General features: G+C 51.9%; 2 protein-coding genes across 2 annotated transcripts in view; one reads left to right on the forward strand and one right to left on the reverse strand.

The window, feature by feature from the left end:
• The window catches only part of TAOK1 (TAO kinase 1), a 69766-nt gene extending 58748 nt beyond the window's left edge, over positions 1-11018 (forward strand). Inside the window, exon 20 of the mRNA XM_068210492.1 lies at positions 1836-11018. Coding sequence (XP_068066593.1) covers positions 1836-2297 — 462 coding nt within the window. The 3' untranslated portion in view covers positions 2298-11018. The remainder of the gene's footprint in view (positions 1-1835) is intronic.
• Positions 9728-13751, reverse strand: ABHD15 (abhydrolase domain containing 15). The gene is made up of 2 exons (XM_068210502.1): positions 12753-13751; positions 9728-11540 (listed from the first exon to the last, which is right to left on the reverse strand). The coding sequence occupies exons 1-2, from the start codon at positions 13610-13612 to the stop codon at positions 11063-11065; spliced, it is 1338 nt and encodes a 445-aa protein (XP_068066603.1). The 5' UTR covers positions 13613-13751; the 3' UTR covers positions 9728-11062.
• Between the last annotated feature and the right edge of the window lie 95 nt (positions 13752-13846).

Raw genomic sequence — 13846 nt, forward strand, 5'->3', positions numbered from 1 at the left:
TAACTGAAGCTGGCAGCCAGAGAAAGGGCAGGTATGTGCACAAGATGAATGTCTGCATTTATATGCAGAAATAAATGTGTAGCCTGTGGCAAAGTCAGTCCCTGGTGTTCAGTAATAAACAGATTCTAGAAGTTAGTGTATGCATAGAAATCTGCTTCCTCTTCAGCAGGCTGCCCTTTACTTCTTGTGGTGCCCATCACCATAACTCACCAGAGCATGCGTGTCATGTCCAACCCTGGAGTAAGGAGGGAGTAGCCGAGCCCCATTGATGTGAAATGTTGTTTGTATTGCACCAGCAATGAGCATGTCCCAAGAGTGTCTTTAAAAGAGTTCAGATTTAGTCATTTCCTTCCCACATGCCTCAGACACTTCATTTTCAGAGTGGTTTGAGTGATGTCACTTTAACAAAGTGTCAGGCCTTTCAGTGAAGTTCAGTTGCACCAAGTCCTGTGTGTTACACTGTCACTGAGACTGAAAATGGTGACATGCTGAAGACATTGAGAAAGGAGGATTCTACTTAGCAGGACAGGAAAAAAGCAGAGCATTTTAAAGAGCTAATGTTAGAGAAGGCACCTTCTTCCTCCGCTGCCTTTGTGGCTTTCAGCAGGAATAGTGAGCAGGGCTGCTCAGTGCACAGTCTGTCACTCACCTAGAGTAACAGGCAAGTGGAGAAGGAGTTTCTGAAAGCCCCAAATGGCTCAGGAGATGACTCATGCTGGAGCAGATTGTTTCCTCAATTCCAGATGAAATTGCTTTGCATATTCCCTGACTCAGGCAAGAGAGTGCTTACAAGTACAAGGCTCTGCCTGGTGCCTTCAGCACAGACCCAGATAACACCTCTTGGCCATGTTGCTGCTGACAGCAGGGAGATGCCAGTGAGCTGTGCTGAAAGTCTTGGCTCCTGCTTTTTTCCCATTTGGTCTTTTTCACTGAGGCCAAAGGAAGCTTTTTCAGTCTTGGCGAGAAGATAATGGGTTTTGGTTCTCCACCTGACTGCGAAGATTTCAATAAGAAAGGCTTTCATCCCTGTCTGATGAGTGTCAGGATGCCATAGTCCTGTGTTTTCAGTACTTACAGTGCTGATCCCAGTGCCCCTACCAAGCTAGTCTAGGAAACCAATTTGGAACAGTGTTATGGTGGAGAAATTGGAGTTGCCAGCTTGCATATCATCTAGCTAATAATATGCCACACAATTCAAATAGCACTGCCTATGTCCTTCAGCCACACACCCTGGAAAAAGTATCAGGGCAGTGAAATATGAGAAAACCAAATCGGGAAGGGGGTAGATAGGAGGCGATAAATACATGAGCTAAGAAAATCTGGCCAGTGAACATTAGAGAGGAAGCTGAATGTGGGCTTGTGCCTTGAATCCTAGAGAAAACAGCAGTCATCATCATAATCATCATTAGACTTAGCTACAAGCAGTGAAGGTCACCATAAGCTGTGTTGGCAGGCTGTACCTGAAGGTGCTTTCCCAGTAGGCATCTACAGAAGCTGTGACTTTGCTGTATCTCAGAAAATTAATCTATGTCAAGCTCTTGGTATCAGTGCAGACTTTAGATTCGCAACCCTCAAATGTCATATATTCACCAGGGAGCAGGGACCACCACCCTCCAACTGGTGTTCACCGTGCTTTGGCCTGTGTGGATCTTTGAGACTTAACCCTTAAAAAATTCACCCTTGTGTGTTCAGAACAGACTGTGTGTCCATGGACATCTGATCTAGAGCTGGTTCCCTGCACAAATGCAGGAAAAAGTCCCTCAGTAGCTGTTACAGATCCTCCAGAGGCTGTGCCAGTCCTGCTGCTACAGACTGTCTCTTTTTTTCCTTCCTAGATTGAGGAGGAGATGCTGGCGTTGCAGAACGAGCGCACCGAGCGGATACGAAGCCTGCTGGAGCGTCAAGCTCGCGAGATCGAAGCCTTTGACTCAGAAAGCATGAGGCTAGGTTTTAGTAATATGGTTCTTTCTAATCTCTCCCCCGAGGCGTTCAGCCACAGCTACCCGGGAGCTTCTGGCTGGTCCCACAATCCTACTGGGGGTGCAGGACCTCACTGGGGTCATCCCATGGGTGGCCCACCGCAAGCTTGGGGCCATCCAATGCAAGGTGGACCTCAGCCATGGGGTCACCCCTCGGGGCCCATGCAGGGGGTACCTCGAAGTAGTGCTATAGGGGTCCGCAACAGCCCCCAGGCTCTGAGGCGGACAGCTTCTGGGGGACGGACGGAGCAGGGCATGAGCAGGAGCACAAGTGTTACTTCACAAATATCCAATGGTTCACACATGTCTTATACATAACTTAAACAATAACTGAGGGTGGCAATTCCACTGGAGCTGTCTGCCAACAGAAACTGCCTACAGACACCAGCCCAGCAGCCTCCTCAGTGCGGTGCTGACGTGTGGAAGCTGGGTGCACATGGAATATTGTATTCATTTTGTAAAGCATTACGTTTTGTGTTTACTAACTGGGATGTCATAGTATTTGGCTGCAGGGTTTTGGGGGGTGGTTTTTGGTTTTTTTTGTTTTGTTGTTGATTTTTTGTTTCTTTTTTTTTTTTTTTTTTTTTACTTTTTGGAGGGGTCTTGGGAGGGCATCTGAGAAATATATGCAATTAGTCAGAAGAATTGGCTGGTGGTCATCACACTGACAGGACAGAAGGGCCTCAGACTGCCCTCGTCATGCCATCCATGTAGGAAGTCTGAGGGAGAATGGAGACCTCTTCCCATGTCCATGAATTTCGATCTGCCACCCTGCAAAAACCAGGCAAGCTGCCTTTAAACCAACATCCAGGGGAGGAACAGCTGGATCTTCTGTTCCATTTTTATTTGTCATTAAATTGGATAAATTTCTAGGGTATTGCCTCTGCCAGGAGGCATTTTCAAAGAGTTGTAGGTGAGGAAGAAGGTGAGAAGAGAGGCCAAGAGGCCCCCAACAGGGCACTTCTACCCAAGTGCGCGCTCCGTGTCGTGTAAGAAGTGATGTTCTCTCAGAAGGCACTGGTCAGCTTCCCGAGAACACTGTAGGTAAACCTGTCTGGGGGAAACAGGCTAGGAATGTTTGAAATGGTCTATCTGCTTTGGCACTCCCTGACTGTGCTGCTGGTAGCTCAGATGAGGTTGGGCAGAGGAGCGTAAGTAATGCACTTGTACAGCTAATACTGTGACATCTCATTGTAGCTAAGCATCAGAATAATTCTTGGAGCCCAGCGTAGTTCTTTTTGCTCCATTCAGAAATGTTTAGACTTTCAGCCAATCAGTCTCAAATGCCAGAGGTGTTCTGAAGGATGCCATAGTCACAAAATGCCATTGATCGGGTTTTTCATTATTACACTACATCCACCAATATATTACCTTTTTGGCTTGTTGCAATTTCCTGTTTACATGTAGCGTGTAGCCAACTGTTGAAATGTTTAGTTGCCATGGTGTACCAGGAGGAGCTGAGCCAATGACTCTTTCCCAGCTGATTACTAACCCACATCACCACTGTAGATCTTGCTGCATGTGAGGCTCCTTTTTTATTATTTTCATTGCTGCAATACTTCACAACTTTTACAGTCCCTTGAGATGCTGTGATATTTCGGCAGCGTATTACACCATGTGAGAAGGCACTACTTCCAGAGGGCTCATTGGAGCTGCTGTACTACTGAAAGGAAGCAAAGGAGGTTGTGAAATCCATACAGTGATAAAAGGTCAGGGAGTCTTATAACTGAATGACTTTGTTGGCATCGTGTCATTCCTTACTGCTGGGAACCAGAGATGCCCCCATGCTCTCGTGCCAGTGCCAGGACGGTCTCAGCCAGGACTGTGGGAAGAGCAGGTAGATGAAGTTTGGTTTGAGGCAAAGGTTTCTGTCTTGGGGACTGACCAGCCAGGGTTCTTTGTAAATGTTTTTCCTTGCACACTAATCATCTTGAAGAAAACACTAGCTGCTAACTCTAGGATTTGCCTTTAATATGTTTATAGGGCTCAAAAGCGAGGTTTTCCGAATGTGTTTGTCCACGTTGACATATTTATATAGTAAATAGTGTCTCGCTGCTGTTCAGTACTCGACAGGGCAGCGTTCTTTTGTTAGCTAAATTGACATCCACTCCCAATCCTTAACTCTCTGCCAGTGTCTGGTGAATCCAGCTGGGATTTCTAGCATTGTGATGTAGCGTATCACTCTAATTGAAGATGGAAACTCTACCAAAACATGTTTGAGCAGCCCCTTTGTAAGGAGTTTTGTTGTACTAACAGTTGACAGAAGCCTGGGAGGAGGTGTGGGTCCCATGGAGGTGCCTCTGGATGCTCCTGGGGGCAAGTGGTGACTGTGAATTGTCCTGTCCTTTGCTATGTCCTCTGCTATGTTTTTACGTGGAACTGGATGTTTTGGGGTCAGTCTTTTGCATTGCAGTGTTGTTGAAATGAAGCGAAACTCATTTAGAAAAGGTACCTGTGTTTTCCTAGGTTTGGAAGGAGAGACAAAACCAAAATGAAAGGCCAAAATTGTATTGGGGTTCACCATGTGATTGTGGAGGGTGTGCCCAGAGCATGGTGCTAACACAGCATTTTGAGTTCAGCTCCTCTATCCCAAACAGCAGCAGCTACAGTGGGAACAGGCTATACCTGCAAGTTCAGTGGGTTCATTCTTCTGCTTCTGTTATGGTTTGAATTTGGTCAAAGTCTCTGGCTTAAATTGAGCTACTTCAACAGAATTCTCTCAACACATCTATTTGTGAAATGTCAAGCATGACTGAATGCTGAATCCAAATGATGGCTATCCCATATTGGCTTTTTTGTATTCAAAAAGAATTGTGTAGTAACCATTTTTACATGTATATCATGTGCAGACCTGGACGATTCCAACAAGTTAATATTTTAATTAAAATAGTTTGCAAAAACTGATTCAGATCAACTGGTCTAAATGTGTGTGTCCCTGTGTGTACGTGGGGGAAGAAAAGCTGTCCCAAAACTGCCTGATCTCGAGAGGAAGCGCCTCATTCCACAGCTGTAGCCAGAGGAACTCAGGGTCAGGCTATGCCTTGGAGGTATTTGAGGAGGCCCTTGGTGTTGAGAATTTTAATGTATCTCAGGTTTATTTCTGAGATACATGAACAACTGTGCACTAGAGAGATGCAAACACTCTCTGAATCAGTTTGCAAACTCTTATTTTTAAAAGTAAAGTGTTTTTAAAAGTGAGGCAAATTGCTCCATGTTGTGCTCATTGCAGTCATGCCCTAACTTCGGTTTTAAAATTACTGTAATCTGTAAATTGGAAACTACTCCAGTACCTCAGCAAATATATTCTTTTGCATCTCTTACGTTCATATTTAACACTGGGGAACTCTTCTGTGTGGACTACTTGCAAACTTGATTGCGGTATTTTTAAATCACCAGCTTGACCCCTGAAATCTTTTTTCTTTGGTTATTTTTCTTTCTCCTCTGCAAAGACCTGAAGTTGTGGTGTAGCTTAGCCCAGAGATGGAAAAAACAGAGTAGCCAGCATTTTTACCTCTTTCTGATTCAAATTTCCTTTGATTTTATTTAAAAATCAGTGAAAGGGACCACATTTCCTTTGTTTTCCATGGTCCCAGGGAGCCAGCAGCCGCCTCTCCCTTCCATGTTGAACATTACATGCTTTCTTTCTTGGATGCAGCACTGAAATGGAGGCCACAGCTCTGTTTCACCTGCATTCCCTCCAAGCCTGTGAACTTCAAAGAGGTTGAACAACTAAATAAGTGGTGTGATACCAAACTTTCCACAGAAAAATCCCTGCAGCCATTACTTGCCTGGCTTGGGGCCAGGCTGGCATCGCTCTGTGTCCCACCCAGCCCTCCTGCTCCAGAAGAACGGGCACTGCGCACTCGCTGTGACCTGCACAGGGGTGCAGCCGGGGCAGTTCTGGGGCTGTGCTGTTGTTTAAACCCCCAGGACCCCTCGCCTCCAGGCTCCCAGCCCCTCCACCCTGCTTAACGTGCCATTTCTTGAGAGGCAATAAACCCTATCGTACCACTGTCCACCATTACTCTGTTGAATACGCACATCTCTCTGGATATATATATGGTATCTCATTTGTATATATTTATATACTCTGTATGTACGTGTGTGTGGGTATAGGTGCACACACACCTCATGCTGTGCATTTCTGTCAGGGCACTTCAGTTCTGCTGTTCTTTAGCGCTCCTGTTTGTGAGCAAAAGCAACCCCTCAGCAGGGCTCTCGGGGCGAGGGCACAGATGTGGCACAGGCTGTGCTAGGGCTGAACCCTCACTGAAGTGCAGCCCTGGTAATTGCAGCTTGCTTTTTCTGGGGCATGAGAGGGTAGGTAGCTGCTGCGGGTGTGCTTTGAAGAAGAGAAGGGAGCTTCCTGAGGGTACCAGAAAGTCACAAGGCAGCAGAGAAGAAAACAAGATGGTTTAGCGATAGGCAAGCAGTGGAGGCAATGTAGGGATCTGCTGGGGAGGCGGCGAGTGGGCCGGTGAAGTGCTCAGCAGGCTGAGCTCAGAGTCCCCAGCTGCGTCTCGCCACGAAAGATCACAAGCCCGGCACGGTCTTGGCTCACTGCACCGGCACTGGCTTTTGGCATTCCTGAGGTGGAGCCGCCGCTAGCTCTGAACACTGACTGCCTTTCGTGTGTCTGATACCTGGAGGTTCTTAGGTTGTGTGAAGGGGCAAAAGAGAAGCTAGATTGGAAGCTTTTAAGTACACGTGTGTGTACTTACAGACTTACAGTCTGTACATCCATATATACACACAGAGATGCTCGTGGTCCATTCTTTATTCTGCTTAGGCCTGTGTGCTTTGTCACTCAAGTCCAGCCAGCAGCATACAGCCTCGTTCTTCTCCTGGGTGCTTGCTCTGCAGTTTTAGTAAATCTTGCCCTGGTCTTTCTCATAGTAGAGGGGCGAGTGCCATGCTGGACACCACCAGCTCCTCAAGCTGTGAAGACCCTTCTGACCTTCTCCTTTGTCCTCTACAGACCCCATCTTAGGGAGGCATTTGACAGTTCAGGGGATAAGTGGTTCTTGCATGTGTCAGGTCATGCATTTCCCCCAAGGACGCCCCTCCAGCTCAGCAGAATGCCAGCCCTGGGCTCTCTTTGTGCTACCAGAGAATTCGGAGGCAATATTCCCCCTATCCCTTACGGAAGGTCTCTTGCAAGTTTTTTAGGAGAGACTCAGGTTTGGTTGGGTCATTCTTACCCTTTCCCAAGGAGTGGTGTTGTCTTTACCTGTGCTCCTGCCTGTAGGATGTTCCCACCCCAGTGCTGGCCCGCAATGAGCCCAGAACCACGTGCCAAGGACAGAGGAGCAGTGGGTACCCAGGCAGGGATGCTGGTCGCTGTCCCTCTGCTGTGGTTGTTTGAGTTTGCACTTTTACAAATCGATTGAGCTGAAGTCTTTTGATGAATATATGTCAGGCGCTTTGGAGGGTTGGGGCTTGCTGTTTACAGCCAGAAAATAAGAAAACCTGATAGACCTAGCGGTTTTAGTAAACATGACCCCACCAGGGAGCAGTGACAGCAGATAACCCAGGTTCCTGTTGCACAATGAGGTTCAGCCAGCTGGGGCTGTGATGCTGCCTGCTGCATCCCTGCCCCCTTCTCCGGGGGAAGGAGAGCCCTTTGTCAGCTAGAGAGGGACTTAGTAAATCGGATTTGCCAGCAAACAAGCACCTTAACCACTGAGCTGTGGGTCTCAATACTTGCACTTCACCTGAAGGCTCCCTGGAGGGGAGAAGGCAGTTTGGTTCATGACCACTGACTCTGCCCCTGCCTGGCATCCTCTAAACATCCTTAAGCCATGTCCTAGGGAAAATAAGACCCCAATATCAGCTCCTGCTCTACTTGCTTTCTCTGAGTGCACACAGTGAGACCAGGATCCAGGAGGGCCAAGCCTTGCCCCCATGGATGTGAACAAACCCTGGGGGGAAACTTCTCCCCACCTTGCCCCTCTTGGCCCCCTGCCCCGCTCCCCACCCTTGAGTACGGGTACCTCAGAACATGCACAGTTTGAATTTTCACTGATAATTAGTTTAATTATTGTCAGTGAAAACAATTGTAATTATCTGTAAATATGTAGTTAACAAATTGACCTAGTTTCTGTATTTTTTAAGTTTTTGTACTAAAATTTATAGATACAGTATGTGCCAGCTAGCAAAAAGCTACTGTAATTGCCAGTCGTAGTTCAGCATGCACCTAATCCCCGAGACTTGTCCAGTGATGCTGTAAGGAATTTGTGCTTAAATATTGCGAGCTGGGGAGGCCAACAGCCGCTGGCCTGGGGCTTTCAGCTTCCAGCCTCTGGCTGGGTTTTCCCTGATGGCTGTGTGGAATCTCCTTCCCTTGGGCGTTGTGTACCGCACGGAGGGCAGTGCGAGGGACTGAGCCGTGGCTTTGAGCTTGCTCTGGAGCTGAACTCAATGGGAACCAAGTTCAGGTTCTTTGCTGCAGTTTAATACCGGCTTGTGATAATGTTTTTCAATCTCTCTGGAAATGATCTGTTTTTCCCCTTCCAACTGTTTTTGTCTTAAGCCCGAGTTCATCTAAATCTACTGGAGGGAAAAAAAAAAAACAACAAAACAAAAAAAGACTTTGATTTGAGGTCGTTGCCTGCTTTTAGTGCCAGGATCACACATTTCTATGGCAACTCTGAGCTCAGCAGAGTGCAGAAATCAGCGCAGGGTTGTTGACAAGCTGAAGTCGGCGGCCGCTGCCTCTGCACGGTTCCGGCACAGCCCGACTGTGGCTGGTGGCAGCTGCCAAGGGCAAGTTTGGGGGTGCAGTGTGCTGGCTTGTGGGGGTCCTGGTGTCCCTGCCCCACTGCAGCTGGCTTGCCCTGCAAGACCTGCTGCTGAGTGAGGGGTGGGCTCCTAGGAATGGTCAGGATGTGTGCTCCGTGTCCTGTGGCAGAGGCAAGCCTGTGAGTCAGTAGCAGTGCTGAGCATCCCGGGAAGCTGCGAGCAGAGGAGTCTGAGCGCCAGTGAGGCCGTGCTCTCCGGGTCTGGTTGTCCTGGAGGTTGTAGGGATTGGGAGCTTGTAAGGATTCAAGGATCAGAGAAGGAGAGGCAGACGTGCGCGTACGGGTTTGGCTTTTGGCAAGCAAACCACCCGCTTCCTTTCTTCAGCTTTTCTTCCTCCTAACCCCCTGCAGCTCTTCCCCCTGCTTGCTTGGAACAGGAACATTTTTTTTTACCTGCCTAGAAACAGCTAAAAGATTGGGGGGGGTGGGGGGGCAGCCCTGATGTAAATAATTAACGTTGCAAAGTGAAGTGTGTATAACATAAAAGGCTACAGCCCTTTGGTGACTTGTAAATGCTTTGAGAAGGTTGTGGTAAGACGTGGAGGGGCCAAGCGACCTGCCCGGCCCCGCAGCCATCGCTGCCCCACCGCCACCGCGGGGCCGGGGGGTCGGGACGGGATGGGGGGACACCCCAGGCCCCTCGGCCGTGGGACCCCCCCCTCGGTGTAGTGGATGGGAGGGTAGCGTAACGTGTGTAATACGGATAGGAGAAGCTGTGTGAGGTGTGTATAGTGTATATTTTTTAAAAATAGCTTGCTTGTGTTGTGAAGATTTTAAAGACAAACTTGAGAATTCTAGCCTAACTATTAACACAAGTTTAACATCAGTTACCCCACTGGGTTCAGAGCCTCTTGAATGTATATTCCTTTTTGTAACCTAAATGACCTATTCTTCTACCAGTCAGCCAGACATCCTATTTATATTTTTAATTTTATATATTACTTTCCATTTGTTTTCATTATTTCCAGCATGTTTCTGGGTTTGGGTTTTTTGTTTGTTTTGGGGCGGGGGGCTGTTTCTTTTTGCACAAGAATTGTGTGAAGTCAAGGAAATGTTAACTCAAACCTGGTATTTTCCAACCTGTTCCCCCTCCCCTTCCTCTCCTCCACCCCTGTTGTGGTTTTTTTTTTTTTCTTTCTTCCGCCAACAGTTTGGGATTTTTCTGGGCTGGGATGCAGCGGGTGGGAGGAGGGGATGGCTCTTTTCCATTTGCAGCTTTTGTGCAAATGCCAGGTCTTTTTGCCAGTCAACTAAAAAAATGCTTCACTTGCTGGTTGCTTTAAAAAGGAAAAATAAAAAATTAAATAAAAAACAAAAATGTAACCTTATCAGTGCGATGTAGACCCCGGCGGGAGGAGGGGAAGTGCACACCTGTAGCCACACACCTCTGGCTTTGGCTGCAAAACAAAAACAAACCTTTCCTGGTGAGGAGGTGACCACAGGGCAGCTGCTGCCCGACCCCGTGGGGGTTTGCCGGGCACGAGCTCCGTGTGCGGCCGGGCTCGGAGCTGTGCCGGGAGCGCCACGCCTTGGGCTTGCTCTTCCCCCTCGGCGACCGCCTGTTCATGTGCACAAACCCATGAGCTGCCTGCTGATGACAGCAAAGCTGTTGCTGCTTTTCCTCTCCTCCTCCTCCTCTTCCTCCTCTCCCCCTCCCCAAGGAGGTCCAGCTCCCCAGCAAGAGCTCGCCCAGCGCCCGGCCCCAGCGCCATGGCCGTTTGCTCTGGGGCATCATCCAGGTATGGCCAAGCCCGGCCGGTGCCGTGCTGTGCCACAGAGCATTAGATAGAAAAAAACACACACATATCTGCTGTTTTACTATGAACACTGGTCTGAGGTTTCCAGGCTCAGCACCACGGTGATGGGCCACGAAGGATTTAACCAGGGGAATTAAACTTCTTGCTTCCATGTCTGGTAGCACCAGCTGGTATGAGTGAATCTACAGGTGTGCGTTTTCCTTCTTGTAGAAAATGCCACGAGCACTAACTGGTAAGGCTTAATGTACAGTATATTGTCAGTATTCTGGTATTCTTCTGGTTCAACATACATTATAGCTCATATATAACCTGTATTAATTGTATAGATTGTGCATTTAAAGCTGTTACCAAGTTGTCAGAAAATAAGAGAAGAGAAAAAAAAAATAAGGTCATATGTAATATTTTGTTTGTAAGTATCCTTTGTATCATAGCAAAGGAAATGTTAAAAAAAAAATCAACTGTAATAAAGTAATTTTAGTACACGGGAGTGTCTGCCTGCCTTTGTGAGACCCTGCCCTAGGGGGGGCTACCGCGTGTAGGACCTCTGCCAGGTGAACATGGGGGGCTCGACTGGGGGACCCCCCCACCTGCGGGGCCGCGGCAGCCCCTTCCTCCTCTCCTCCATCCGCAGGAACTCGGCCATGGCCCTGAAATATTCCAGCACGGCCTCGTGGGCCCAGCAGCGCCCCGGCCTCCGCCGGGGGAAGCCGCAGTGCCCCCCGTGCGGGGTCAGCAGCAGGAAGAAGTAGGGGCTGCTGCGGAAGAGCTCCCTGGGCAGGCTCTGGGCCGGGGGGCCACGCACGGGGTCATCGGCGCTGCAGAGGCACAGCACCGGCACCGCCGCCTCGTCCGCGTCGCGCAGGGGCTCGTTGCGCTCCCAGTAGCTCTCCCAGCTGGTGGGGTGGCTCCGAGTCCGGCAGAAGAGGGTTTCCTCCAGCTCCCGCAGCGAGCGGCTGCCCAGGAGCCTGTCCATGTCCACCACCTCGGCCAGGGCCCCCGCGTACCTGCGGGGATGGGGCGGCCGCTGTGGGCTTGGAGGTGCAGGGGTGCTGCCATGGGCTGGGGGCAATGGGGACGCTGCTGGGGACTTCAGGGATGTTGCCTGGGATGGGGGCCACAGAGAATGGTGGCAGGGGCTAGGGCATGCTGCCGTGAGGGTGGAGGGTCATTGGGGTGCCACTTGGAGTTGGGGGCTACAGGGATGTTGCCATAGGGGTGCCACCAGCTTGTGTGCCCATGGGCTGCTCGACAGTCCTGGCCCTGCACGCAGAGGAATAGGGGTAACCTCGACCGCCCCAACCCCAGAGCGGCTTAGGAGGCCCATCCTAGCCCCTTGCCAGGGATCCTGGAGGGTCCCCACAGCACAGCCCGGGTGCCATGACAACGGGAGACGGCCGGCACTCCTGCTTCGTTACCGTGACAGCAGCATTTGCAGAGGGAATCAGGAAATAGGGAGGGGGGAGATTGTCTGCTGCCCACCCCCCAGTACCCCATCCCTGCAGTAAGCACTGTTCCTTGCTGCACCCATCTGAGATTTGCTGCAGCTTCATCTGTCACTTGTTTGCCCCTATGTTTGGGGTTTATCCGCAATTTTTTGGCTCCCATCTGCCCAGCTGCAGGGTCCCTTTGCCCCCACAAGCTCTCAGCACTCCCTGGGGAAGTGCCCACTTGCTCAAGGCCTTGGACCAGGGCAGTTTGCCTCCTTTCTCAGCCAGTGTTTGGTTCACTCGAGCCTGGCTGTGTTGGGCAATAGGGAACCCAGACCCCTTGGGAAGGGACAGCAGCAGTCACAGCCCCCAGCCCAGCCGTGGGCTGGCATCACAGTCCCCCCCCAGGGCCAACGGGAGGCTCAGGTGCAGGGAGAAGGGCCAGCCCCACTCACCCCTCAGGGTCCAAAACCAAACGAGGGCTTCACCAACTCCTCCTAGGAAGAGTTGGGAGACCCTGCCCCACATCTCCCAGCTCAGGAACCCCAGGATGCTGCCGCAGCCCCAGCCAGGCTGGGGACACATGTGGTGGCCCAGCCGGCCCCATGGCAGCCGGCTCCAGGCTGGTGTTCATTAACCAGCACATTTTGCTGCCCTCAGCACCTCTGCCCCTGCACTGGGGCTCCCGGTGTCGACAGCAGCACCCACCCCATGCACACCCCCAAGGATGACCGAGGGGTTCCCAGGGTACCCCCATCCACCTCCCCAAGCCCAAGGGACTGCACTGACCTGCTCAATCCCTGCTTGAGATGGAGGAGCAGCGGCCACTCGTAAAGCCAGGGCATCCTGGCCTCAAACCAGTCCCGGCCACGGAAGATGGGGGAGAGGCAGGCAGCAGCGGCCAGGCGGCTGGAGGAGCCGCTCTCGCCCAGGTAGGCGAGCAGCAGCCCCGAGCCCGAGCCCTCGCTGACGGCCAGCAGAGAGGCAGAGGGGTGCCGGCACCGCAGGTAGGTCACAGCCTCCCGCAAGTCCCCAGGATCCCCGAAGGGCTGGAGCCGGGGGGTGGTGAGGGGGCAGCCGTTGTGGCCCCGGCGGTTGAAGATGACGGGGATGAAGCCCCGCTCCAGCGCCCGCAGCCCCAGCTGCAGCAGCCCCCCCGTCACCTTCCCAGCAGCGTTGGGAATGAGCAGCAGCACTGGGCTGGAGACCACCCCCCCGCCACCTGCAGCCCCCCACGGCCCCACCAGCCAGTCCAGGGCCACCAGCCCAGCGTCAGACAGCTGCAGGAGCTCACGGGCCACCACCGGCTCCGGCTCAGGTGGCTGCAGGAGCTGCCACAGCATCTGGAGCTGGGGCCAGCACGGCCACGGCCAGCGTCCCCCCCGCAGCGCTGCTGACCGCCCCAAGCTCCGCACCAGGTGCTGGGCCAGAGCCGAGGGCTTGCACAGCAGCCGGCAGTGCCCCGAGCCCTCCTCGGCCATGAAGGGGATCCCCTCCTCCTCCTCCTCCTCCTCCTCCTCCTCTTCCTCCTCGTCCTCCTCTCCCACGTCTCCAGACACCTCCAGCCTCCCTGCCCAAAGGCACCAAGCTAGAAGGCCCAGCCCCATGAGCACCGCGGCTGCGGCCACCAAACCCTCCGGGGATAGCATGGAGGCGGCAGGAGCCTCAGCCGGCAGCCCCGACGGTCGGCGGCTCGCAGAGCGATGGCGGGGCCGTGCTGGGAAAGCCCAGCCCCGGGGCTGGGCAAACAGCAGGGCTGTGCCGGGGATGGCGTGAGCGGCCGCCAGCAGGGCCAAGGGGACTGGGTGAAACGGGAGGGACACGTGGCCAAGCCCTGCCTGTCGCCGCAGGGGTTGAAGCCCCTGCAGCCACGGACCCTCCAC

Source organism: Anomalospiza imberbis, chromosome 20 (genome assembly GCF_031753505.1).
Source record: "Anomalospiza imberbis isolate Cuckoo-Finch-1a 21T00152 chromosome 20, ASM3175350v1, whole genome shotgun sequence".
NCBI lineage: Eukaryota > Metazoa > Chordata > Aves > Passeriformes > Viduidae > Anomalospiza > Anomalospiza imberbis.